Genomic DNA, 24,470 nt, shown 5'->3' with positions numbered 1-24,470 from the left:
TTGAAAGCAGAGTAACGGACCTTTAAGTCCGTTCTGCTACAGGCTGACAGGTCTTTAGGTTTGGGCGGATTTCTCCTTTAAACCACTGAAGCAGCTCTCTGGAAAGTCCAGCTCAGAGAAAAGAAACACTGCACTTATTTTTGACATTTAAGATAGTTCATCCTTCCCTGGGAGACACCAGTGGTGTGTCTCACACACGCACACACACGCACACACACACACCCACAGTGGCTGTAGTGTTGACCTTTGGTTCGTCTGCAGCAGAGTTTTAATTGGTCTGTGACTATAGCCAGCTATCTGACCGAGCTGACCAGACAGTGTGTGTGTGCGTGCGCTTTAAAAGGTATTGTCTGGTTTCTGATGAATGAAATAGACATGAGGAGAAAGAGCCTCAGAAATCAGTTCTGACTCGATTCAAACTCAACAATAGAAGTCAGCCGAGTGACTAAATCAAACAATTCTTCAGCCTGCAGCCTCGTTCTTTTTGTTTTCTTCAAGTTTTCTTTCACGTGAAAGTTATCCTTAAACTATTTTTATGTCATCCATTTTTCAATGAATATGTATTTGCGTACGCTTTTATATGTATATTTTTTATATGACAAATAAATCAAATCAAAAATGCATTTTGTTCTTTGGTTGCGATCAGATCAAGTGGTCCCTCGAGACACATGGTGTGAACTGACGTACTTGGAGCTTGAACGTCCAGCACAGTTTTGTGAAGGCAAAATGTCATCTTCAAATTGATTGTTTTCTCCATAGACACTCTTTATAATCATGACAAAAAGCAACAAATCCTTATTTTTGAGAACATAGACCTAGAGAATGTTTCATATGTCTGATTAGCAATTCATTTCCTGTTGACAATTGAAGTAATTGTCTAATGCTGCAGCAGTGGTGGTGCACATGTCAGGGGGCTGAAGTCATTAACCACACAGAGCCTCCACTGTGCTGTGGGGGGAACATTTCGTCGCGTGTCTGTACCTTGTCGGCGTTGTCTGCAGCCAGCAGGTTGGTGGCGAGCGTCTGCAGCTTGTGCTGGGCCATGTTCTTCAGCGCCGCCAGGCTGCGGCGAGTCATCGCCTGCTTCAGGTTCACGGCCGAGTGGCTCAGGGCGTCCACGGTGGCCGGGGCCAGCTCGTCGCAGGCGTTCAGGATCTCCACCGCCGTTATGCCCATCACACAGCGGTCCAGGGCTCCTGAAAACACAGACGAAGTCAACAAACCTGTCCCCCAAAACCCTCAATACAGGCAAAGCTCGGGGGAAATTACTGGCAAGGAATCAACTATTTGGTTGAGTTGTATCTTAACACCTCCTGGTCAAACGGTTATTTCACCTGAGATACTCCTGGTCCCAAGAGGATGAATCCTTTTGGTGACATCCTGAACTTTTTCCTATGGTGCCTCATTCAGGAAATATTTACGACTTCCGAAATATCTGGCAGCTTTGAGAGGAAGTTTATTGATCACATCGCTGCTCCTCAGAGGATAAACCATTTTGATTTTAGACACTCCCTGGCCTTTTATCAACCGCATTTATTAACTGCAGAGCTGGAATAGTGTTTGGCTTCACCACTCTCAGCATAAATTCAAAACCAAAGAAAAGACACTTAATGACTGGTCTCGCATAACCAGACCTATCTCCACAGCGCTGTGTCAGCGTTATAGAAGTGTGTGGCTACACCCATTATCATACTGGTATAGGAGGAAAGAAACGCCTTGAGGGCGCTAAGCACAGGATCCAGCCTTAAAAAAAATATATATATTTCATAATTTTGGTAATTTGATACTTTTCTGTTTAATGTCGAGCTCTACGACACACTTTAATGATCACATTCCTGCTCCTTAGAGGATGAACCATTTTGAAGTCATACCAGTATTGAGATGCTACATTTGGAACTGCATCATATAGGGATTAGTTTGGATTGTATGAGGTACTTCTCCGTAGTCAGTGTACCACCTCCTGCAAGTCGGGCCTTATCACCCAACATCAGGGCTGGACCTCACCGATTCTCTCGTGGCTGAATTGGAGCAAATCGGTGGAGCCCAAAACCAGATTAACTCCCGTGCTTTTGGAACGTCATATTCAGCTATCACATACAGTTGTGGTCAAAAGTTTACATACACTTGTAAAGAACATAATGTCATGGCTCTCTTGAGTTTCCAGTTATTTCTACAACTCTGATTTTTCTCTGATAGAGTGATTGGAACAGATACTTCTTTGTCACAAAAAACATTCATGAAGTTTGGTTCTTTCATGACTTTATTATGGGTTAACAGAAAAAGTGACAAAATCTGCTGGGTCAAAAATATACATACAGCAACATGAATTAGCAATTTTGGTGACTTAGAAAGTTGTGTCAATGAAATGAGCTTCATAGCATGGCCTCTTAACTTCTTGTGAGTGATTATGAGTGACTACAACTGGTGACTTCTCTGAGGCCATTTAAATAGGGCTCATTGGATACAAACGCCCACAAACACTACAATGGGAAAGTCAAAGGAGCTCAGCATGGATCTGAAAAAGCGAATCATTGACTTGAACAAGTCAGGAAAGTCACTTGGAGCCATTTCAAAGCAGCTGCAGGTCCCAAGAGCAACAGTGCAAACAATTGTTTGTAAGTATAAAGTGCATGGCACTGTTTTGTCACTGCCACGATCAGGAAGAAAACGCAAGCTATCACCTGCTGCTGAGAGAAAATTGGTCAGGAGGGTGAAGAGTCAACCGAGAACCACCAAAAAGCAGATCTGCCAAGAATTAGAAGCTGCTGGAACACAGGTGTCAGTGTCCACAGTCAAGCGTGTTTTGCATCTCCGTGGACTGAGAGGCTGCCGTGTAAGAAGGAAGCCCTTGCTCCAAAAGCGGCACCTTAAGGCTCGACTGAAGTTTGCTGCTGATCACATGGACAAAGATAAGACCTTCTGGAGGAAAGTTCTGTGGTCAGACGAAACAAAAATCGAGCTGTTTGGCCACAATGCCCAGCAATATGTTTGGAGGAGAAAAGGTGAGGCCTTTAACCCCAAGAACACCATGCCTACCGTCAAGCACGGTGGTTGTAGTATTATGCTGTGGGGCTGTTTTGCTGCCAATAGAACTGGTGCTTTACAGAGAGTAAATGGGATAATGAAGAAGGAGGATTACCTTCAAATTCTTCAAGATAACCTAAAATCATCAGCCCGAAGGTTGGGTCTTGGGCGCAGTTGGGTGTTCCAACAGGACAATGACCCCAAACGCACATCAAAAGTGGTAATGGAATGGCTAAATCAGGCTAGAATTAGGGTTTTAGAATGGCCTTCCCAAAGTCCTGACTTAAATCCCACTGAGAACATGTGGACAATGCTGAAGAAACAAGTCCATGTCAGAAAGCCATCAAATTGAACTGAACTGCACCAATTCTGTCAAGAGGAGTGGTCAAAGATTCAACGAGAAGCTTGCCAGAAGCTTGTGGATGGCTACCAAAAGCGCCTAATTGAAGTGAAAATGGCCAAGGGACATGTAACCAAATATTAGCACTGCTGTATGTATATTTTTGACCCAGCAGATTTGATCACTTTTTCTGTTAACCCATAATAAAGTCATGAAAGAACCAAACTTCATGAATGTTTTTTGTGACAAAGAAGTATCTGTTCCAATCACTCTATCAGAGAAAAATCAGAGTTGTAGAAATAACGGGGAAACTCAAGAGAGCCATGACATTATGTTCTTTACAAGTGTATGTAAACTTTTGACCACAACTGTATGTTCAATCACACGTTGGAGTGTGTACATGCTGTGGCCGTGTAGTGCAACAAAGTAGGACTAGATTTCTTTGTCTGCGGCTGTTATCTCCCTTTCTCCTCATTCCTATCACACACTTTCTCTCCTTATCTATCAATCTTTCTCTTCTTGTCCTTGCACTCTCCTATTTATATCAATTTTCCAATCTCTCTCTCGCACACCATCTCCCACTCAGTGCGTCTGGATGCCCGGTATCATCTACTGTCTCTTGAATATGATTCAGGTCACAGATAGTCCTCTCCGCTCCTGACTGCAGCACTTCTCTAGCCTCAGACACACACACACACACACACACACACACACACACACACACACACACACACACACACACACACACAGTGAGAGGCTTAGAGAGACATCATTAGCTGACAGAGCTGACATCAGTATCGCTCTGGTATTGAGTGAGAGAAGAAGTGGTACCATTACACCTGTGTGTGTGTGTGTGTGTGTGTGTGTGTGTGTGTGTGTGTGTGTGTGTGTGTGATGAAGGGCCTGTGAGCCATGGCACCATTACATGTCCAACGCCTGAGTACACACACACACACACACACACACACACACACACACACACACACACCTTCCTTAATTTCACACTTAGCTACCCTGCAATCTCCTAGCTCTACAGCTCATTCAGGTTGCAGTGCGCGCACGTACACAAACACCTGGTCTTTTCCAGTGGCTCGTCACCACTCGAACGTTACCTCTGCGCTGTGCCGCAAACACACGTTTACTGCGGATCGTGTTGCCATGGTTACAGCAAAACAGAGGATGGAGGAAGCGGGGGGGGGGGGGGGGGGGGGGGGGGGGGGGGGGGGCGCGGCGGCGCGGTTAGCCTAGCTTAGCATGAAAGGCTGGGTGCACAGGGACACAGCTAGATCAGCCACAGTGAAGAAAGTGCAAGAGTGGAGACCAAACATGAATACCTGAAGACATACAGATGTCATGGAGGAGAGGATTGTGGACTTTGCTCTCCTTTTTTAAAGTGTATTGTTGAAAACAGTGCAGTCCAGTCAAGTTGTGGTGATTTGCAGCTGAAAAGACACCTAGCCATCAAATGCAAGGTTTTTAACCTGTATTTCAAGCAATTTGGAGGACTACATTTTCAACATGTAGGTGGTTGTTTAGGAAGATATTTCTGGATTCTCAACATACATCACAATCTACAGTGCAGGCATGCGAGGGAGAGGCCGCACATGTAATGGCCAGAGGTGGACTGGGACATGAAATAAATAAATAAATAAATATAAATCAGGCCTTTGGCATTTTGGCCCAGACCAGCCCACCATAATTGATCACACCACCACCACCGGTCTCCTCTCTGTATACCAACCGTGCCACTCTCTTAATGATTGTTCATTTTAGCCACACAGTCTGCAAATATCGATCACTAGTTAAAAGCAGCCCTTTCTTGACTGATCAGATCTTTTGTAATTCTTTTTTTTTTTTTTTTATCTTCCCTGTAAGGTTTATTAAGACACTCCACAATGATGGTTAATGTAAATAAATCCAATCATTCATGCGTTTATGTAAAATGCTGCACGATAAAAAAAAAATTGAAGTCGCTGCCGCCGGTATTTTCTGAAGATGTCTGTGCAATTCTTAAAGTGTTTTGTGATCAATTATTTTGCGAAACTCTCCGCTCTACTCGGAGGGACACATTCATGTAGAGCATGTGGGAGCGGGACTGATACAGACTGATGGCATGTTTCATCGTCATCATCACCAGCCTTGAAAAAAAACGCAAAATGGGCCGATCTACCCGTTTTATGGGACATTCAGACAAAAAAAAAGACAAAAAAAAGACAGTTGTGTCGGCCCAAAAAGGCAAGTCTGCCCACTGAGGAAATGCCCGTTATGCCAGATGGACGGTCCAGCTCTGGTAATGGCGGATTGTTTACGTCCGCCTGCAACCTGGGTTGGGTTTTGGTCTCTAAACGGGCACGGTGGTACCAAGCCTGGCAGCCTCTCCAAGACGGCAAGACTTCAGAAAGTAAAACTATGTTTGAGGAGACAGATTTAGTAGACTTGGCAGCGCTTTTGGAGCACTAAAGAATGAGATATGTTGGGTGTGAACCTGTTGGGGTTCAACAGTGATGAAAATGTAGATTTGTTGACATATTTGATGAAAGACAGTTTTATGCTCTTTGAGTAGGTTAAAGGGGTCCAAGGACAGCTTGATGCTCATCAAACTTTAATACTTTAATCCATGTTTTCCCAGATATGCCCCAGAGAGCCATTTCCGCCTTTGGTCAGGCTGAAAGCAGCGACCATCCTGAGGTTAAAGCAGCTGCTCTGAAAGCTAATGAACCTCTGTACAAGCAGAGATTTAAGAGCTAGACTTTAGTAGACCAGGCCATTTTACATGCTGTGCCTACTATGAGAATTGGTGGGAATTGGTTGTTGTGGACCTATTCATTGCCTGCCTTGCTGTTTAATAATTGGACAATGTTAGCGATAGCATCTGCACTCCTCGATCACAAGTCTGAGCTCATGCTAACGGTTCGGCATTTACCAAAACTAAGAAGAAGAGCCGCAGAACAAAAAGGGCTTCACCCGGCTCTCACCTGTGTCCATCTGCCAGACGTAGACGGAGCCGTCGGAGCAGCCCACCACCAGGTAGTCGTCCGCCGGGCGCCACTTGATGACCTGGATGGGGAAGAGGTGTCGCGACGCCAGCATGATGCACTTCCTCTCCCTGAGGCTGAGCAGGCCGACGGAGTGGTCGCTGGCCACCGAGCAGACGCAGTGCTGCACCCGGGTCTGCAGAGGAAACACAGGCAGCTGACGGGGGTCGTCCAAAATTTCATTCCAATATAAGAAACCCTCTTGTGATGGAGTCACTGCAGCTGTGATGCCAAATTAGACAAGGGGCGTAAAGTGGGGGGGGCCAATAGCCCCTCCCCCAAATCCTACCGCCTATATTTCCAGCCTAAATGCTTTGACCACACCAGAGGGCAACCTATGGGTCTGGAAAGTGAAGCCAAAGCTTCATGTCTTAAAGCTGCATTCTCTCTACTGACCATCAGGGGGCGACTCCTCTGGTTGTATAGAAGTCTATGAGAAAATTACTCTACCTCTCTCTTGATTTATTCCCTCAGTAAACATTGTAAACATGAGTTTATGGTCTCAATCTCTAGTTTCAAGTCTTCTTCAATACAACATGATGTTCATTTTGTAAATTATGGTCCATTTAGAGTCAAACAGACCATAAAGCAGAGTATGCTTTAGGGCAGGGCTACACAGTGATTGACAGGTCGCTACCAGAGCCGTATACGACTTCTCTACCTCACTCCTCTGAAGTCCAAATATGGTCACTTCCATTCACTGGTTGCAAAAAAAACAAGATGGCGACGGCCAAATACGCCAAACTCAAGGCTTTAAAACGACGACGACTACGTCCACTACTCACATACAGTCTATGGACCACACCCATCTTCGAACTCCAAATTCATTTTGATCTCAACTACACACCTGTTATGTTTCATGACTGCAGCTTATACGGTTGTGACGCTATCGCAATGACAAAATCTTGTTTTGCACCAGGGCAGTTCGTCACTACACTAAAGTCCATCTGCATCACTGTTTTCAGTCACACCTGATATTCTGGCTGCGAGAGACATCACTGCTGATGCTCATTAGTGCGGCTGTTTGCTGCGTCGGGATGCTGATGTAACATTTGTGTTGGCGAGAACTTCTCAGAAAAAGCTCTTAAGGTTTGAACAGACACAAAATATGATATGTCTTAATTAAAGCACGTCTGTGATGTCTCATTCTAGTCTGGCTCCATGAACACAACATCTGACATCTCATCGCCGTGGAAACAAACACTATTCTGACATTTTGATCTTAATGTCAGGAAATGTTTTCATTTGGTTTAATGTCTGTGAGTCCATCATTTGACCACAACGCCATTAAAGTTCTCCACAACAATGACATCACCTCCCCCCTAACATTTAAACTAATGACAGCAACGCAACACGCTTCTCCCTTTCAGTACATTCATCACACACAGAGATGCAACTAACAGCAACCAGAGACGAGGGAAAGACAACCGAGGAACAAAACGCGTGAGGCTTCATGTCTGGAGGGCTTACACTGCAGTTCTCAGGCGGGACGATGAGCTGGGTGATCTCTCCCCCGTGGACGCAGAAAATGTGCTTCATCTCCCCGGTGAAGATGTCCCAGACGATGACAGAGAAGTCCACCCCTCCGGACACCAGCGAGCGCTGGTCGTAGCGCGGGGAGATCTGGTACGGGTACAGGACGCATGTCACCTTGTTCCGGTGACCCCGCAGGGTCCGATGGGGCGGCCAGCCTAAAAGGACAGACGGACACAGAATGGATGGTTGATGGGACTAATACACACTGCTGCTCACTTTTCATTTATTGATCTTATTTTCTGACTTTTATTGTGCTTCTGGTTAATGTACATACATTTTTGTTTTAAAAATACTTAACATTACTGAACCACTTTCCTCCATACACCTGTTATCATTGTTCTCTGTTCAGTTCCACTACAGTCCAGCGAACCAGCAGAGTAGCCCCCCCCTCCACTAAAGCCGAACATGTTTATCACCTAACCTGATTGGTTCAGTTGGATTGGACTGGGTGTGACAGCTGTCAACTGAACTGTGATGCGGACCCAAACAACCGGACCAGGATCCACTGAGAGGATGGGTCTTTGGGTCCCGTCGGACTCTGATGTCATTAGTTTGTGATGTGAAAGCTAAACAGACCAACCATGAGACCATGTGCGATACATAGATATCTTTTAGCAGGAATTCAGAAGCTTGACTCCTATTAAATCCGTCTGATGTTGAGGAGCTGTAGAGGAATAGATCTGCATCCAAGATCATTTGGTAACCTGTATGTACATCACCATGAGTACGAGAATGTTTCCCTGATTAAAGTTACTACAAGCAACTTTTTCATTTTTGGGTTGATTTTGGCAGTCCCTGTGGACAAAGGTGGTAGTGTTTCCGAGTACCAGAGTCCCTTCAGAAAACCACACATTTTACTGCTGCAGGTGTCTGACAGTCTGCTCTGCGCATTCCTGGTTCTGTTTTTTCCCGTGCATTCCTGCCATCATTCAGTATTAAATTGAGACTGTTTCAGAACCAGTTAAAAGTTCCTCACAGTAACTTTAATTAGAGAGTGAAAAGGAGTTATTATCATAATTATTTTTATTATCTTATTTTTGTTTTTCTCCTGACAGCGCTGATTTCAACCATTGAAGTTTAGGTGGCAGCCGTGCTTTGGTTCATTTATTCATTGTTGATTGTAATGTATAAATTAGATCGTTTTGTCTCTACTCTGGACAGTTTTCTCCTCCCTCCCTCACCTCTCCGCAGCATGTGTTCCCCCTGCAGCAGCTGGACGATGGCGGTCTGAGTGGCAGGGACCAGGATGATGCTGCCATCTTCTCTCCCGCACACCAGGCGACCCTGAGAGGGGATGTACACGCTGGCTGTCACCTGAGGGATCAGAACACACACACTCACATGGTCAGAAACACCAATGAACCGAACTCTGAGCAGTTATCCAACTGTCTCAACTTCAATAAACTGCACTAAGAAGCCAAATACATTGCAAAGTGAAATGATACGCTAGAGCCTCTTTTTTTTTTTTTTTACTTTTCTGAATACATAACATTTTGAATATGTGCAATATTCAAACAATTTATTTTGGTCCAGAACTAAAAACAACAAGTGTTACATTGCGTGGGTTCAAACCTTGATGGGTCCTTCTTTTCCAGGCAGAGCGCTGAGCTGGTCGATGATCCCTGCAGACACGGGGGTCAACTTGTCGAACGCCTCCTGCAGACTGACGGTGGACGACACCTGCAGCTCTGCACCGAGACGGAGACACAATTCAGTCTTCAATAGAGACTTAAAACAAAACACTTTTGTTAGAGCTGAGAAATAAGAAGAGGAAGGAGAAGTACTTCATTAATCCCTAAAGATAATTTCTCACACACACACACACACACACACACACACACACACACACACACACACACACACACACACACACACACACACACACACACACACAAGCCTTGTTCGAGCGGCACCGGTCCACATTCTACTCTACTTGGTACATACGGGGAATTGAACCGGCCACCAAGTATCCCCACGATCTGAGCTGCTACCGACCCGAAAATAGAAGAGAGAAACGATTTCCGCGCAGAAAATGCCGTATTTATAGGCATGTGATTATTATTGAGGTTGTCGTCTACTAACTAGATGGACCATGATGTGAGATACACCAAGATCTGGCTGGCTTAACCCTGGGTAAAAAAAGGTTTGTAAATTAAATAAAAGATGTAAACTGTATATCTTTTTATGTTGTTGTTTAAGATAATCAATTTACTGTATTTTTCTTTTAACTAATCCTTCAAAGTAAAATCCTACAATGACAAACATTCTTCGTCTATGAAATTAACATTTTAATAGTAAAATGTATGGCTAATGTTGGTCCTTCAATTCATATTCTTCAAACCAGGAGACAAGAAACAAAAATTATCAATAATATGATGTTGAGTCAGTCAACAGCACCATGACACATTTAGGCCACTAGATATCACTCAGCCTGTGTGCTTCACTGCCTCTTCTGAGGAGATTACTTCTCGACCAACACTAACAAAAGCTCATCCTAAAAGTCAAATAATATCACCATATTTAGGAAAAAGTCAGTGTTAAAAAGATTTGGCGACCATTTATTATCTATGTGAAGCAAATGGACTTCATTGATAATGAAGAGAAATGTATAATTTACTGTAAACCCTGCAGGACAACATAAGTGTTCTTCTATTTTTATGTTAATATGTATTATATGGAACATATCAGTACCAGTGGGTTTTTTTACCAGTATAATTTTGGTTGTTTTACTCCTTTTCTTATACAAATAACAGTTATAAAACAAGCTCTTCTGTGACGTCACTACAGAAACACCAGTGGGCAGTGTGTTCTGTAGTTCATCGAGACAGTCTCCTCTCTGGGGAGGCCACAGCATCCTTACCTGCAGCGGTGGACAGCGGCTGCAGAGGCGAGGTGTCCGGGATGCTCCACAGGGACAGCCTGCCCGCGGAGTCTCCCTGGATCAGCAGCTTATGGAACGGCTCCCGTCGGCCGAAGAAGAACCGAGTAACAGGAGGACAGATCAGGAGCTGGAGGGCGGTGTGTGTGACGGGGGGGGGATAGACACGTAAACATCTTAAAAAGGATAAAATTCCAAAGAACACCTGGAAACGCAGTGTTCATCGGAGCACATTGTTCTTCACAACTGGAGTATTTTTCCCCTTATAGACTATGTGTTTCGGTTTAACATGCCTTAAAGTTTTTAGTCTGACGACGTGCTGCTGAAATGTTAGGTTTCGCTCTCAGGGTTGACAACGCACAGCAAACTGCAGGACAACAGATCTACACAGCTGTGATTCAGCAGGACACCTGCCTCCTCGACAGGCTGGTGTGGTGAATACTGAATACTAGCATGCTATTGGGGTTTTACTGGGGCTTTCATTTAGGTTAGGGGCTGATGGGTCAGAGGTACGTGTAAGTGTAGCAGCAAACCAAATGTAGCCGCTGCAGAAGTCCAATGATCGCACCCAAACTGATGCTTCACCCATCGGAGCGTGTGCTAAGGCAGCACACAAAACGGGTGCAGTTAAAGCTACAGGTACAAACAGGTCATGTGACTGAAGCTAACCAAAATAACCAGCTTTCTTCCCAGGGTGCTCGTATAAACTTCAGAGTCAGTTAGGCTAAACAGAAATTGTTATGTGGTACAACACAAGTTTTTAAGTTGATGAAACAAAACATTAAGCGTCTACAGCCATGCTAGTGGCTCAGTGAGTCGCTCTGAGCTAAATGCTGACATCGGCATGCTAACATGCTCTCAGAAACAATGCTAACATGCTGATCGTTAGCAGGGGTAACGTGACCATGTTTAACCATATCATTTTAGCGTGTTAGCATGCTAACATTTGCCAAATGCAGTTTTTGCTGGTATTTGATGAAGAAATGAAATGTTTAACCCGACGATGGCACTACAGGAAATGTTAAGAGATCACCAAATTTGATGGCCATCGATCCAACAGGTGTTGAGATATTTAGGTCAGATCAACAAAGCAACATCGTCGTCCCCATTACGAGTATTAGACAAAAAGAGCTACCCAAACTACTTTGATTCAGTTGCCATCGCGCTTTGGGGGATTTAAACAGGAAGTATAGTGTTGCCATGCGAGTTAGCAGTGGGCTACAAGTGGAGCGTGTTTTTAGACCAACAGGTCACTAGCAATCTTTGAGGCCAAAAGATGACCAGCTTTCTTAACCATACACAGCCTCAACCAGTCACATGACCTCCTGTCATACATGTCCCTCATCAGGAGGAGTGGATCAGGTGTTGTTTACAGTAGTTACCACTGTTCATCATCAGGTGAGTGTCCCTGCACTGTGAGGATGTGTGGCCTGTACAATGAAAGAAATCATGGACAATATCCAGAGCCATAGACACGGACGGTTGTGTCAAATCTATCACTCTGGACACATGAGAGCCCGACTGGTTCAAACATGAGGTCGGAAAACTCACCAGGGCACCGATTTAAACGACGGGGGCCGAGTGAAACCAGGTCAGTGTTGTTGAGAATCACCAACACTATGAGAGGAAGACTTCATGATTTTGGAACTTCACGATGAAACTGACCTCTACTGACTAACTGCTGGAATTTTAACACAGAATTTCCACATGCTCTTGTTCACATTCCTAAACTGCAATGTGATCAGTCCATAGGTTACAGGGGATAATGGTGCAGATGGGAGGAGGGCAACATAGATTCTTAGCTGCAAAAGGGACAGTCCAGCCCAAAACAGAACTATGTTATTCCCAAACTGTACATTTTGCAGAGTGGTTATTAAAAAACACAAGAGTTTAAAGAACATAAGTAAACGGTAATTTAAAAACATATGTAAGACGGAGAGTACACGTAGGGTGTAGCTTTAACCCAAGGGACGGTAGGTCCTTACTATGGTTTATGGGTATTGTGTTTACAATTTACAGTACATTTTCACTGCAGGAACTAAGGAAAACCTGACATTGAGCCGTTGTTGAGTCTCCTGTTCTTGTTTCTACTGTTCTCCGTCCACTTTGAGGACGAGTTCCTGGAAGTAAATGTGTGCCCTGCTTAAGAGGAGATGCTTATGCTGAATTCCCACTGCATGGTACGTCTGGGCTTTGGTACCAGCTACTTTTCTCTTACGTTTCATTTTCCACTGCAGATAGTACCGCCTAAATGGAGTTCTTAGCTAACATCATAGCAATGTAGCGAAAAACACAGGCCTGTACTTGATGACCAGGCCATGCGGGCTGTGAGGTGAGTGAATAAGTCTCTGTTGCTCATGGTTGGCCATTTAAAAATTGAGAGTTTTTGCAGGAAACTCAACCGAGGTACCAAAAGAAGAACCAGGCACTATCCGAGGTTTTTGCCAATAAAAGAACAAAAAAAGATCCGTTCCAAGCAAGTCACGCCGTATCGCGCAGTAGAAATGCGGCATAAAAAAGGTGGTATACTTTACAAACAAAGACTTACCTACATATCCTCCTACAACTTCACACAGAGGTGAGAAGCGATAAACCGTGCAAATAGGGATAGTGGCGCTCACTTTCTCACTCTCCTTGAAAGCATGTATGGTTTTGCATTCAATTGTGTGGAAATAGTAGAGTTCTAGAGACGTTCAAACCCTACCTACTTTTATACCTCTGCACATCTGGCAAATCACTTCACACAGTGCCAGGTGCCAAAGAAGAAAAGCAATGGAGAACACCTGCTGGAGTCCGCGGTTAAAAATCAAACTGAACACCTGGACAGGGCTTTGGACCACCGACTAGCTAGTGTCAACCCGAGCAGTGCTTTGGGTTCTAGGTTCATGTTCACATAAACCAATAATAACGTCAGCGTCTTAAATTGTTGTCTATCCTACAGCTGCTTAGTTCACTCACCTAACAAACAGTCCTGCCCTCACCTTTTATATGAAATCAACTAAATGATCGAAGTTTGGAAAGAGAAACTAGAACTATCGCCTCCGCCAACCAGTCAAGTTGCAGTTTGTGTCCATGCCTGTCCAAAACTCAACACATGAATTTGTAAATGGTGGCCAACAATGTGTTTTGTGAGGGTCTCAGTGACCTTTGACCACCAAATTCTAATCAGTTGATCTTTGAGTCCAAGAGGACGTTTGTGGCAACTTTAAAAAAATTCCCTCCAGACGTTCCTGAGATACTGCGTTCACAAGAACGCCACTGACGACTCGCGGGGGTCATAAAGCGGGACAACCTGCTCACGGGGGTTCTCAAAGTCCAGGATGGGGGTAGCCCCTGGTCGTTACTTCCTGCAGTGGAAACATTACACTCGGCAGTTCTGCTTCAGGGTGGATAACACACAGCGGGCCTCAGCAGGGGCAGTCGGTTAGTTAGCGGCATCATGCTGTGACAGGGACTGATAATGTGTTATTCTGACAGCTCCATGGCTCCACACCTGTCCTCTGACACGTTGAGGACAAACACCCTGACTGGAGCCTAATGACGAATCTGTTTCGATAGGGTCATTATGAATAAGGTCACTTCTGCCAGGTGGAGGGTTGTGATGACGATGGACTTGAAGCAAGCTCGTTGAGGATGGGCTGTCGTCTCCACGCTAACTACGACATTTAAAAGGAGGTAGAGCAGCAGGGAATGGCTGAGGTGTCAGGTGTGTACCACGATCCGTTAGTTCGCTGAAGACAATCACAAAGTATGCAAAGTGCCACCAAATGTTTTTTAAAAAGCACACAGTAACTCACACACACACACACACACACACACACACACAAAATAAACCACACCTCCAGATATAAGATGTGAACAGATAAATCCAACATCGGTGAGCAGACAGCACTCAAGAGTGAAACACAGAGAGAGAATATCAAGCCATTTTTTGTGTTTGTTTTAACTGGCTCTGTGCTGCACATGGTTATTAACTAAAAGGATGAATTCCAACATCGTTGTTAAGGATAGTGAATATTGCCGGAGCATTTCAGTTGTCATTCACTACTTACTACCTACGATTGCTTCTACTTCTACTTTCATTTGTCATCGTTAAGACGCTGTCAATGGAGGTCAACACTTCCAGTGGAGGTTTCAAATTAAAAGCCTACCAGTACAGATACAGACTATGTCTTTTGAGCCTCTGGAGGGTTTTTAATGCCAAACATCTGCACAAGAAGTCTTTCAGAGGAAGAAAGAAAGCTTCACAGACAGTACCTTAGAAGCAATCGTAGAAGCAATTGAAAACTTTTGTTAAAGAAAACAGATTCAGAGAAGCAGACAGGTGAGTATGAAATGTCTCTGTCGTTGTACAAATGACTATTACTAAAACATGATCAAATATATTTATCAACTGGGTGAAATTAGCACAAAGGCTCGCTCTATTCACCTCAATTGCAAAGAGAAGCAGGCCTCTTTAATAAACTTTACCATTTGAGAGGTTTCTGGGAGTTAATATAAATTATTCTAGACCGTTGTTCATCCAGAAGAACATTTTTGTGACTGGGAACGTCACATCTCAAAGAAAAATAAAGTGTTGGTTAAATATAGATACAGTAGTTCAGACACCCACCTAATATTTACAGACAGAAGAAACAAACACAAAAACACTTTTGCTGGCAGGTCTGACGACCACACACAGAAACGCCATCATTTCCTCGCGTCCTATCTGTACCTGATACTGTATTATTTTGTGTCTGGTATGCATCACCAGCATTTCTGCTTTGTGTTTGAAGCTCACACACAAAACGTGACGCTACATGTCATCTAAAACGTCTTCCTATCTCTTCCTTTTGGTGCTGGGCTCGTCGTGAACTCGGGGGACTCGGCGAGTCCTCGTTGTTTTTGTTAAAAAGCAGCTTGGGGACTTTGCATGCATCTTCATCAGTATGAAGACAGATGAGGAGGGTGATGGTGCTTTTGGAGGAGGAGTTTGGGTTTTTTTAGTGGGAAGAGAGCATGAAATCAGGTGAACCAGAATGAGTTCAGTCTCTTAGTCAGGCAGGAAGGAAACCCAAGAGAGGAGCAACCAAACCAGAGCTCACCTTCAGCGTCATCCACTCAGCGGCTCACACTTCTATTCCAGCACTTCGAAAACCCAAGGCCACCGTGTACATTCTCAAACATCTGGAACTACTTCTCTTCGATAAAGGATCTACTTTCACTTTTGTTTTTTGCAGACAAAAGGGCCACCATTTTATTTCATTATGGTGGCCCTCTAGGGTCCGTTCTTGGCCCGCTGTTATTCACGCTCCGTCGGGTCATATAGAAGCAATATGCTCTCTTTATATCAGGGATTAATCTTTAAGATTACTTTTAGCACCATGATCAATAGAATCCCATTTGTCTACATACTTCTGATTCAAAGATAAACTCCAGTAACTCTTTCAACTGACATTTGTTGTGCTTCTGAGGACTTATTTCTCTCTCTAATATTTTTCCAGAGCAGGAATTCACAGCAATAACAAGGATTTGACACATGTTCTATCATAAGCCCTACAGTAATTAGTTAATCAATCTGTGATATTAACATTATAGACAAATTCTCAATCCGGTTATGTTAGGTGAGGCGTGATACAGAGTCCTTTGAGATCTCACACAGGTGAACTAAACATTAGGCCCACCACTCGTTCAGTATTCAACCATCCATGTTTCTAAAATGGGACTGCCTTGACCCCCCTGTTTGTTACCAGTGTGCAGGCTGAATGTGAGCCACTGAGTGGATGTCTGTGTTGTCACTGCTGTTCTCACAGTTTGCTCCTCTCATCTCAGCTCACTACTTTCTGGCTGAACTGCAAACACAAGAAACTTTTCTTGAAAACTAAATTTTTTTTCAAATCAGTCAGCCTTTTCATCTCAAAAGGACATTTTGAACCCCACACCGATCTTAACCGTTACACCCGACACCACCTGTTTTTAAAAAGGACCACACCTATGTTTTGATTTTTTATACAGATCTTTAACTTTCTCTGGATCCAGCTTCTCCAATGGGAGGATGTGTTGCTGCTCTCTATCTATCTATCTATCTATACCTGAATATATTTTAGTTTTAGACTTTGAGATTTAGGAAGGTACTCAACTGTCTGACATTTTAGAAACTGAACAAATAGTCAATTAATCATAAAAAATAAATAAAATAGCTAATGAAAATGAGTATTAGAGCCATAATGTTTTCTAAATGTTGTTATACTGTAAAAATTCAAGTATTCAAGTATGCTCGGATTTCTGGGTTTCGTTTCACAAATCAGTTCATGTCATCTTCAACAGTGTGTTCAGCAGTAATATAAAGAGTGAACAATTTGTTGTCGATGGGCTGAAGCATGATCAATCATTGGTATGGTCCTTTATAAATAGTAGAACGCTTCACTTCCATTTTGCATACCCACATGTAAACATTTGGCTTGGTTTTGTTGGAGACATGCAAAATTGCTTGATTTTGGAGATAACCACTCTTTGATTTGAAAAGACGATATTTGAACTAAAAGCTGCTAAAATGGTTCGCGCCATGATTTTCTCCATTTTAGCTTTTGCAGCTCAGCCGAGAAGGTGAACCTTGTTCTTCCTGCCTTTGGTATTCAGAGTGGCTTACTGGTGCCTCTAGAGGCCGGTGGTGGTATAGCAGCTCTGGGGTGTAGAGCTCCAAGTCGCACCCGCTGGCAGGGAGGCACAGCACCTCCACAACCACTTCCTCCTCCTCACCTCCTTCTCCTTCCTTCTAAGAGGAGTGAGGAGGTCAAAGGAGGGAGGGAGCGAGGCAGCATCAGAAGACAAAAAATAAAACAAATAAAAAAAGGACAGACAAAAACAACAACAACAACAACAACAAAAAAAGGCACAGACAACATTTAAATACCTACAAGACAATAAATTATAAATACACGTGACATTCTGAAGGTCCAAAATGAAATCATAACTACGCAGAACACCAAGGGTCAGGCTCACGCACATGGGTTAAGCCTGGCCACTCACCATCTGATGGTAAAATGTTAAATTTTTGTAGATTTCATTGTTGAAAGCTCAAATAAAAAGCTGGTGTTCAAATAATGGCTGAGTCTCAAAAAATAGCCAACTCGATCAAACAAAGACCCGTTCTAGAACGGCTCGCGTGGTCAAATCAGTTCAATGTAACTTCCCAGAGACGCGTCATAGTCGAGTCTCTTTGGAAACAGTTAGTGAATGAAAACGCTTCTACTTCTGAAGTTCCTCTGAGAGGCTGGAAACTACAGAAGCACACCTTCACTCGTCTCTAAAGAAAGACTAGGTTTAACCCACGGGCCTGACGTGATCCCCGATGATCCTCTTCAGGAAGTGCTACCCTGAGCCTTCCACTTAGCACTTATTGTATTCATACTAGCTTGTTGCACTTATTGTATTCGTATTACTTATAGCACTAACTGTTTTTCTTGTTTCTGCACTGTACTTTGGCTCCGAGTTATGCTCTGCTTCATGCTCTTAGATGCTTGTTTGGAAAAGGAAATGTACTGATGACTTCTGGTGACTAGTAGTTCTTTTGATTACCAATGTTGAATGCACTTATTGTAAGTCGCTTTGGATAAAAGCGTCTGCTAAATGACTGTAATGTAATGTAATTTAACGATCCTAAATCAAACACCATCAATACAGAGAAAACACAGTTAGACTGCCAACACAACACACCCAGAACTACACACAGCTCCCTGAAACAGATGGAGCCATTGTACAAGTCCCACATGTAAGTTAGCCTTATGTTAACTGGATTATTTAAGCCACGTTTGAACAACAGGGCCCTGATCAGCACAGGAGGTTTAGTTCACTATTGTTTGCAGTTTTGTTCTATGAACCAAACGATTACAGTCTAACTGGCATAATTACAGTCTACTTTTTTTCTCTTCTAAGGTCCAAAATGCCAGCTGCACACAAAAGGTTCTAGCAATGTGACAGTTTGCTTAACCAAGCTAGTCCGGTTAGCCTGTCCAGTCGCCAAGAAAAGATGTTTGGCATTATGCGTTTCTGCAAAAATCACCGATATGTTTTTGCATTCGGTCAGAGCGACCGTTACTGAAAGGTACGTGGTTTAATAAATCTGCGTTTCAACGCAGTGGTTTGCAAAAACATACAATGCAAACATTTTTTTTTCTGGCGACTGGTTTTGGAAAAACACAAAAGAGAGGCCAGATGTGAAAGCAGCTCAATATGAAGTAGATCTCATGTCAAACATTATTATATGCAACTCTGGAATCAGCTACCTCAAACATCTACGTCTATTAAAGGAGGGACAATTGGGTTTAAACAGACTGAAGTCCAAGGTATGTAGCTAAAACTCCAAAACATCAATAACAAGAAATATCTAAATCTATAACAACTACAACTAGGCAACGTCATAATTTGTTTCTAGTGTGCAACAGAAGTGAAAGAGTCCAACTTTTCTGAGCTGCTCCATGGTTTCTAAGTCAAAAATCTGTTTTAAATGATAATAAATATCCAATAATGACAAAAGATTAGCTTCCAGAGCGAATGAAGGAGGACTGACCTGTTTGTCCGAGCGGTCTGCAATGCTGTAGACCAGCGGAGGGATCGCGCCTTCTTTTGTTTTCCCGACATCACTGCGGAAATGTTCACTAGCAGGCAGGCAGCTGAGGAATACAGACGCATAATAAGTCTCAGTTTACAGCATTTGTGCTTTTCTTCTGTGGTGTTCAGACCAGAATTCAGAATGTACCTGGCGGGCAGCTTGTAGATGTAACTGCAGCCGTCTTCGGTCCAGATGATGACTTTGTCCGTGGCGATGAACTCTCCTCCGGTCCAGGCCTGGTCGTTGTCACTGGACACCGAGCAGAGCAAAGAGTAGTCGCCTGCATCGAACACCTGACAGACACAGACACAGACACAGACACACACAGACACACACACACACACACACACACACACACACACACACACACACACACTTTTTAGTGATGTAGTACAGCTTCGGGACGGGTCGGACTCAGGGCAAAATTCCAGGTTTGTGCAGTAATGTAGTCCAGTACTTGGTGCGTAGTATTCCTTAGTGGTACTGCAGGTTCTTACCCTCCAGTACTTGGAGCAGACTACCAGCAGGCTGCTCTGAGTGAAGGTACAGAAGGAGATACTCTGACACCCCTGACAGTAGATGGGTTTGGACTCTTCTTCAAACACAGGGTCCATGTCCTGAACACACACAACAACAACAACAACAACAACAACAACAACAACAACTTTTAAGCTTGAGCTGATACACCATTCAATATTTGGTATTTGAAAAGAAATAATGACATATCAGCTATGTATTTTGATCATCATTTTCATATATAATAATAATAATAATAATAATAATAATAATAATAATAATAATAATAATATGGAAATCTTCCATAATACTCTTCCAACTTTCCGGCAGTGCACACGGGTCTGTATTTCTTTAATGAACAAACATCTGTATGGCGGTGTACCTGCATTCTGCTGACCTCAGCTGTGATGATCCAGACCTTCAGAATGCCCGTCACTGACACTGCCACCACGGTGTCCTCTACATAGAGACAGAGACACAGAGTAACGCCATGGCAAAGTTAGCGCCTCATGTTGCATCATACACACGTTAGCGTAATGTGATCATTCAGCATATTAAGAGGTACTATATGTAACAATTTACATGTATTCATCACTGTGTATTGCCAATGTGGGAACGGATTTGAATGAAACTTCAAATTAAGACCTTCCCCGACTTTCTGGGCGACCTATAAAACCTATAAAGCCTGTGTGAAAGGTTTTGCCTCGATGTCTACGTGCGCTCCAAAGTGCCATGCCTCTCTTCAGCTCCCCTAGCGGCACCAACAGCGTGTTGCTAACTACTAAATACTGTCTCGAGTGGATAAAGTCAGCTAATTCATCTGGACTCTCTGGCTGGTAAATTGGCTAGCTCGCCTTTATTTTAATAACTAACGCTACGAAGCAACCAACACCAGGTCCATGCAGTCCAGCTAAGTTACAGCTAGCTGGCTAACTTTAGCTTGCTTGCTCTCTAACTTTATCACTAGCAGAATACTATCTGAGAGGAGATGTTAGTTGACTAACTTGCCAAACTAGCCAACTGTAACCTTAGCCAAGCTAAGCATGCTAGCTGTAACTTAGCCATGCTGTACTGAGGATGCTGAATCGAGGATGTACAAACTGAGAAACAAGAAAGGCCAATACAACACACTGAAGACTGACTATGTTTACCATCAACACTGAGCGAACATCCACAAAGCGTGGCAAATTTTCCCTTTAATGATTATTGTAAACCATGCTGGATGAGAATCGCTGACCAGCACATGTGACACCCAAATCACCCGAAATCCCCTGTAAGAAGAGAATCCCATCCAGCTCCACCTGCGGGTCTCACCTTGTGTTCGGTGGGATCGGATGATGCTCATGGAGCTGATCCAGTCCGGAGAGATCTTGGACACCAGCGAGTATAGCACTTCCAGGCTGGTGGCGTCCACCACAAGGATTTCTGGGTAGTGGCCGTTGCAAAGCAGGCGCCCCTCCCTCTCAGTGCCGATGGTGAACTGATAGAACTGGAGAACCGCAGAACAGCAAGCAGAAACATGGAGGAGAGAAAGAGAAGGGAGAAAACCCAAAAAGGTGAGGAGAGATGACAACAGGAGGAGGAGGAGACTCAAATGACCATAGTCTGATCAAAAGCCAGCATGTGAATACCAGTATGTATTTATGAGTTCAGGGCGTGTGAGAGTACGTCTTACCTGTATGCCGGTGTGAGCACAGGCCAGCTTGGTGAACTCAATACAGCGTCCGTCGTTCACATCCCACAAACACATCTCTCTGGAAACATGAAGTTAGACATGAATGAGTAAATGGCCTGCAGCTAAACTTACACACTGAGGTTAATATCTGGAACATGTGTATCATCTCCTCCGTTTGATTGAGAGTAAAGTTTTGTGTACATTCTGTGCAAGTCACTTTATGCATAGAGCACATTTAAAAACAATAAATGTTGGCTGAAGTGCTTGACAAAGACTCCTCGTTAAAATACTCTATCCCTCTATATTTTTAGGGTTAGTGCCGCAACCACTAATTAACTGATGAGCTGATTACAATTTAGATAATCCCTCAAGTATCTTAGTCAAACTACTAAACACAGAAAACACAAGCTGGTTACAGCTCCAAGTACTGAGCGTATTCTGCCTTAAATGTTGATTGCATGTTTTGTTCAGAAATAAGCCTACTTTGCCACTCAAATTAAATTACAATCTTTTCTGTTATGCCAGCAAGAAATCACCACCTATTGAATATAGTCTCTTTTACACAAGCTGAGCACTCACCCGCTCTCTGATGCGCTGACAATGTACTGTTTGTCGCTGCACGCGCTGGCTTTAGACAGACAGGTAATGGAGGCTGTATGGCCAAACAACATGGCCCTGGGACAAATCTGAGCAGAAAACAAGAGGTTAAACAAAGACGATGAAAAGCAGATTAAATAAGTAGGTAGGTGACAGAGAGAAACGCGCACACACACAACCACTGTCATCATCATCATCATCATCATCATCATCATCATCATCATCATCATCACCACCCTCATCAGTACCTCCAGCTCAGGTGTCATGTCCCAGAGGCAGATCTGTCCGTCGTGGCAGCCGGTGATGATGGTGTTGAAGTCGTCCATCACCAGCAGACTGCTGATGCAGTGGGTGGGCGCCGTGCGGCCCCAGAGCACTATGGGTAGAACCAAGTTGTTCCCCGACATGATGCTGATATGTGTCTGGAGGGAGGGCAGTTAAAAAGAGAGAGATACAGAGGGACAAAATATATATATGAGAGAGAGAGAGAGAGAGAGAGAGAGAGAGAGAGAAAGAGAGAGAGAGAGAGAGAGAGAGAGAGAGAGAGATGAAAATGATGAGGCACTGATCTGAGGACTGACAGTAAACATGCCATTGTAAAAAAAATATATATATATATATACATGCATATACTGTAAATATGTATATATATTGTATATTAATAATAACATAAACCATCCACTGGACCTACACATTATAAATGATATATTTACAGTTTACAATACACAGTTTTAACATATATGTATCAACATTGTCAAATATAAATCCTGCACGCTTGCATATACTGTATGTGGACATGTATACATGTACCGTATACACACACACACACACACACACACACACACACACACACACACACACACACACACACACATAATGTGTATTTCTTCGCATTATTTGTATACAATTTACAGAAACACTTGACCCCCACTTGAATATAGACATGGTTAAATATGCTAAACACATAGCATGTCAGCATGCTAATATGCTAACGTGTAGACCATTATCATAACAAAGGACACTATAGTAACAGGCTGACATTAACAACACTCCCCGTTAACACAACCATTAGGATTTGTCAAATCGGTGCATTAACGCATTAACTCTGATCATGTCAGAGCTCCAGTCCGACACGAATACATCGTCAATGAGTCACGAGTCACTGTTCTGTCACGAACACGATAACAGCAGTGACCTTTTGACAGAAATCGACAGCACGCATAAGTACACGCATCTACATCCAAACGTCAATAGTCTGTGTTTTCGCACTGCATTTGAATAATTAACCTTGGCGTTACATACAGGTGTGCAGGCTGTGCAGCAGCGTCTAGAGGGTAACGTTGAAATGGGACGCGTTTAATTCAGACAGGTCCAGAACAGTCTCTGACACCTGGGAGAAAGTCGACAGCAGAGAAGTCTGCAGATATTTCAACAAAAAACTGTCCCTGACTATTAGACATTAAGTGTGCAATGATATATGTGGTGCTGAAGCTAAACTGTACCTGCAATGTCGCTACTTCCGGGTTAGCGACACGGCTAACGGAACCAAAACACAACGTTGAAAACGGTATATACGTACCACAAAAAGTCCTACTGGGACATGTCCTTCTAATGGAAAGCTTGTCGACGAACGTTTCCCCCCGTTGCAAATAAAAACGGAAAGTATCCTTCTTTTCGTTCAGTTTTTAGTCGTTTGTCCCACCGATAGACAGATCTGTTCGGTCAGCTAATCACCTGACAATTGAGAGCCGCATCCGGTCTCATGCTTTCAAAATAAAACCCTGCAGTGTTCGTTTTCCGAGCATGAGCATAAGATAAATTCTTCTCTATTTGTACAAGTATAGACGGCTGCTCTAGTTATTGGACAGGCAAAACAATCAGTAATAATTGAGCATGTGAATAAACAAAATAATAAATACAATAATATAGATATTCGTAATGCTAATGGTTCAAAAAAATCATCATCCTTACAGTCCTTCATTTTTGAAGCTATGTTTGTATTCAACCGTTATTTAACTACTAAACTTTTGAGGAAGAAAGTTCATTGTTGAACTTGGAGTTCTTGGAATTTAATTCAGCAATTAATTAATTCCTTCCAAATTCCAAAGTTTTGGTTTTATTTTGAAAGTTTCAAAGTCTTGCTTGATACATTTTCTGGCTTCAAAATAAACGTAGTAAGAACGTTTTCAACGAAGTCAATTCATCCTACATGTTACCTTGTCACTTTGTTGTTTGCCAAAATAGGCTCTACTCTTTCATCCCCTTTTCTTTTGTAAAAC

At 43.3% G+C, this 24,470-nt stretch overlaps 1 protein-coding gene across 4 annotated transcripts in view; it reads right to left on the bottom strand.

Annotated features, from left to right (window-relative positions):
- The window catches only part of LOC137868939 (WD repeat-containing protein 7), a 108,178-nt gene extending 84,254 nt beyond the window's left edge, over nt 1–23,924 (bottom strand). For 2 of the 4 annotated variants that reach the window (XM_068705981.1, XM_068705985.1), the window contains exons 1-15: nt 23,771–23,924; nt 22,440–22,613; nt 22,174–22,280; nt 21,595–21,673; nt 21,234–21,408; nt 20,302–20,378; nt 19,901–20,020; nt 19,551–19,696; nt 19,362–19,464; nt 10,796–10,943; nt 9,508–9,623; nt 9,117–9,249; nt 7,870–8,090; nt 6,340–6,535; nt 982–1,196 (exon numbers count right to left, since the gene is read on the bottom strand). In XM_068705981.1, the coding sequence (XP_068562082.1) occupies nt 982–1,196; nt 6,340–6,535; nt 7,870–8,090; nt 9,117–9,249; nt 9,508–9,623; nt 10,796–10,943; nt 19,362–19,464; nt 19,551–19,696; nt 19,901–20,020; nt 20,302–20,378; nt 21,234–21,408; nt 21,595–21,673; nt 22,174–22,280; nt 22,440–22,598 (1,995 nt within the window). In that variant the 5' untranslated portion in view covers nt 22,599–22,613; nt 23,771–23,924. Of the gene's footprint in view, nt 1–981; nt 1,197–6,339; nt 6,536–7,869; nt 8,091–9,116; nt 9,250–9,507; nt 9,624–10,795; nt 10,944–19,361; nt 19,465–19,550; nt 19,697–19,900; nt 20,021–20,301; nt 20,379–21,233; nt 21,409–21,594; nt 21,674–22,173; nt 22,281–22,439; nt 22,614–23,493; nt 23,587–23,770 lie in introns of those variants that run through there. The other 2 variants (XM_068705984.1, XM_068705983.1) reach the window with 2 other exon arrangements.
- Between the last annotated feature and the right edge of the window lie 546 nt (nt 23,925–24,470).

This window comes from Cebidichthys violaceus, unplaced genomic scaffold (assembly GCF_023349555.1).
Source record: "Cebidichthys violaceus isolate CVI_PGR_0920_01 unplaced genomic scaffold, fCebVio1.0.p SCAF_12, whole genome shotgun sequence".
NCBI lineage: Eukaryota > Metazoa > Chordata > Actinopteri > Perciformes > Stichaeidae > Cebidichthys > Cebidichthys violaceus.
The sequence above is the reverse complement of the archived record's forward strand: the minus strand, read 5'-3'. Positions and strand labels throughout refer to the sequence as shown.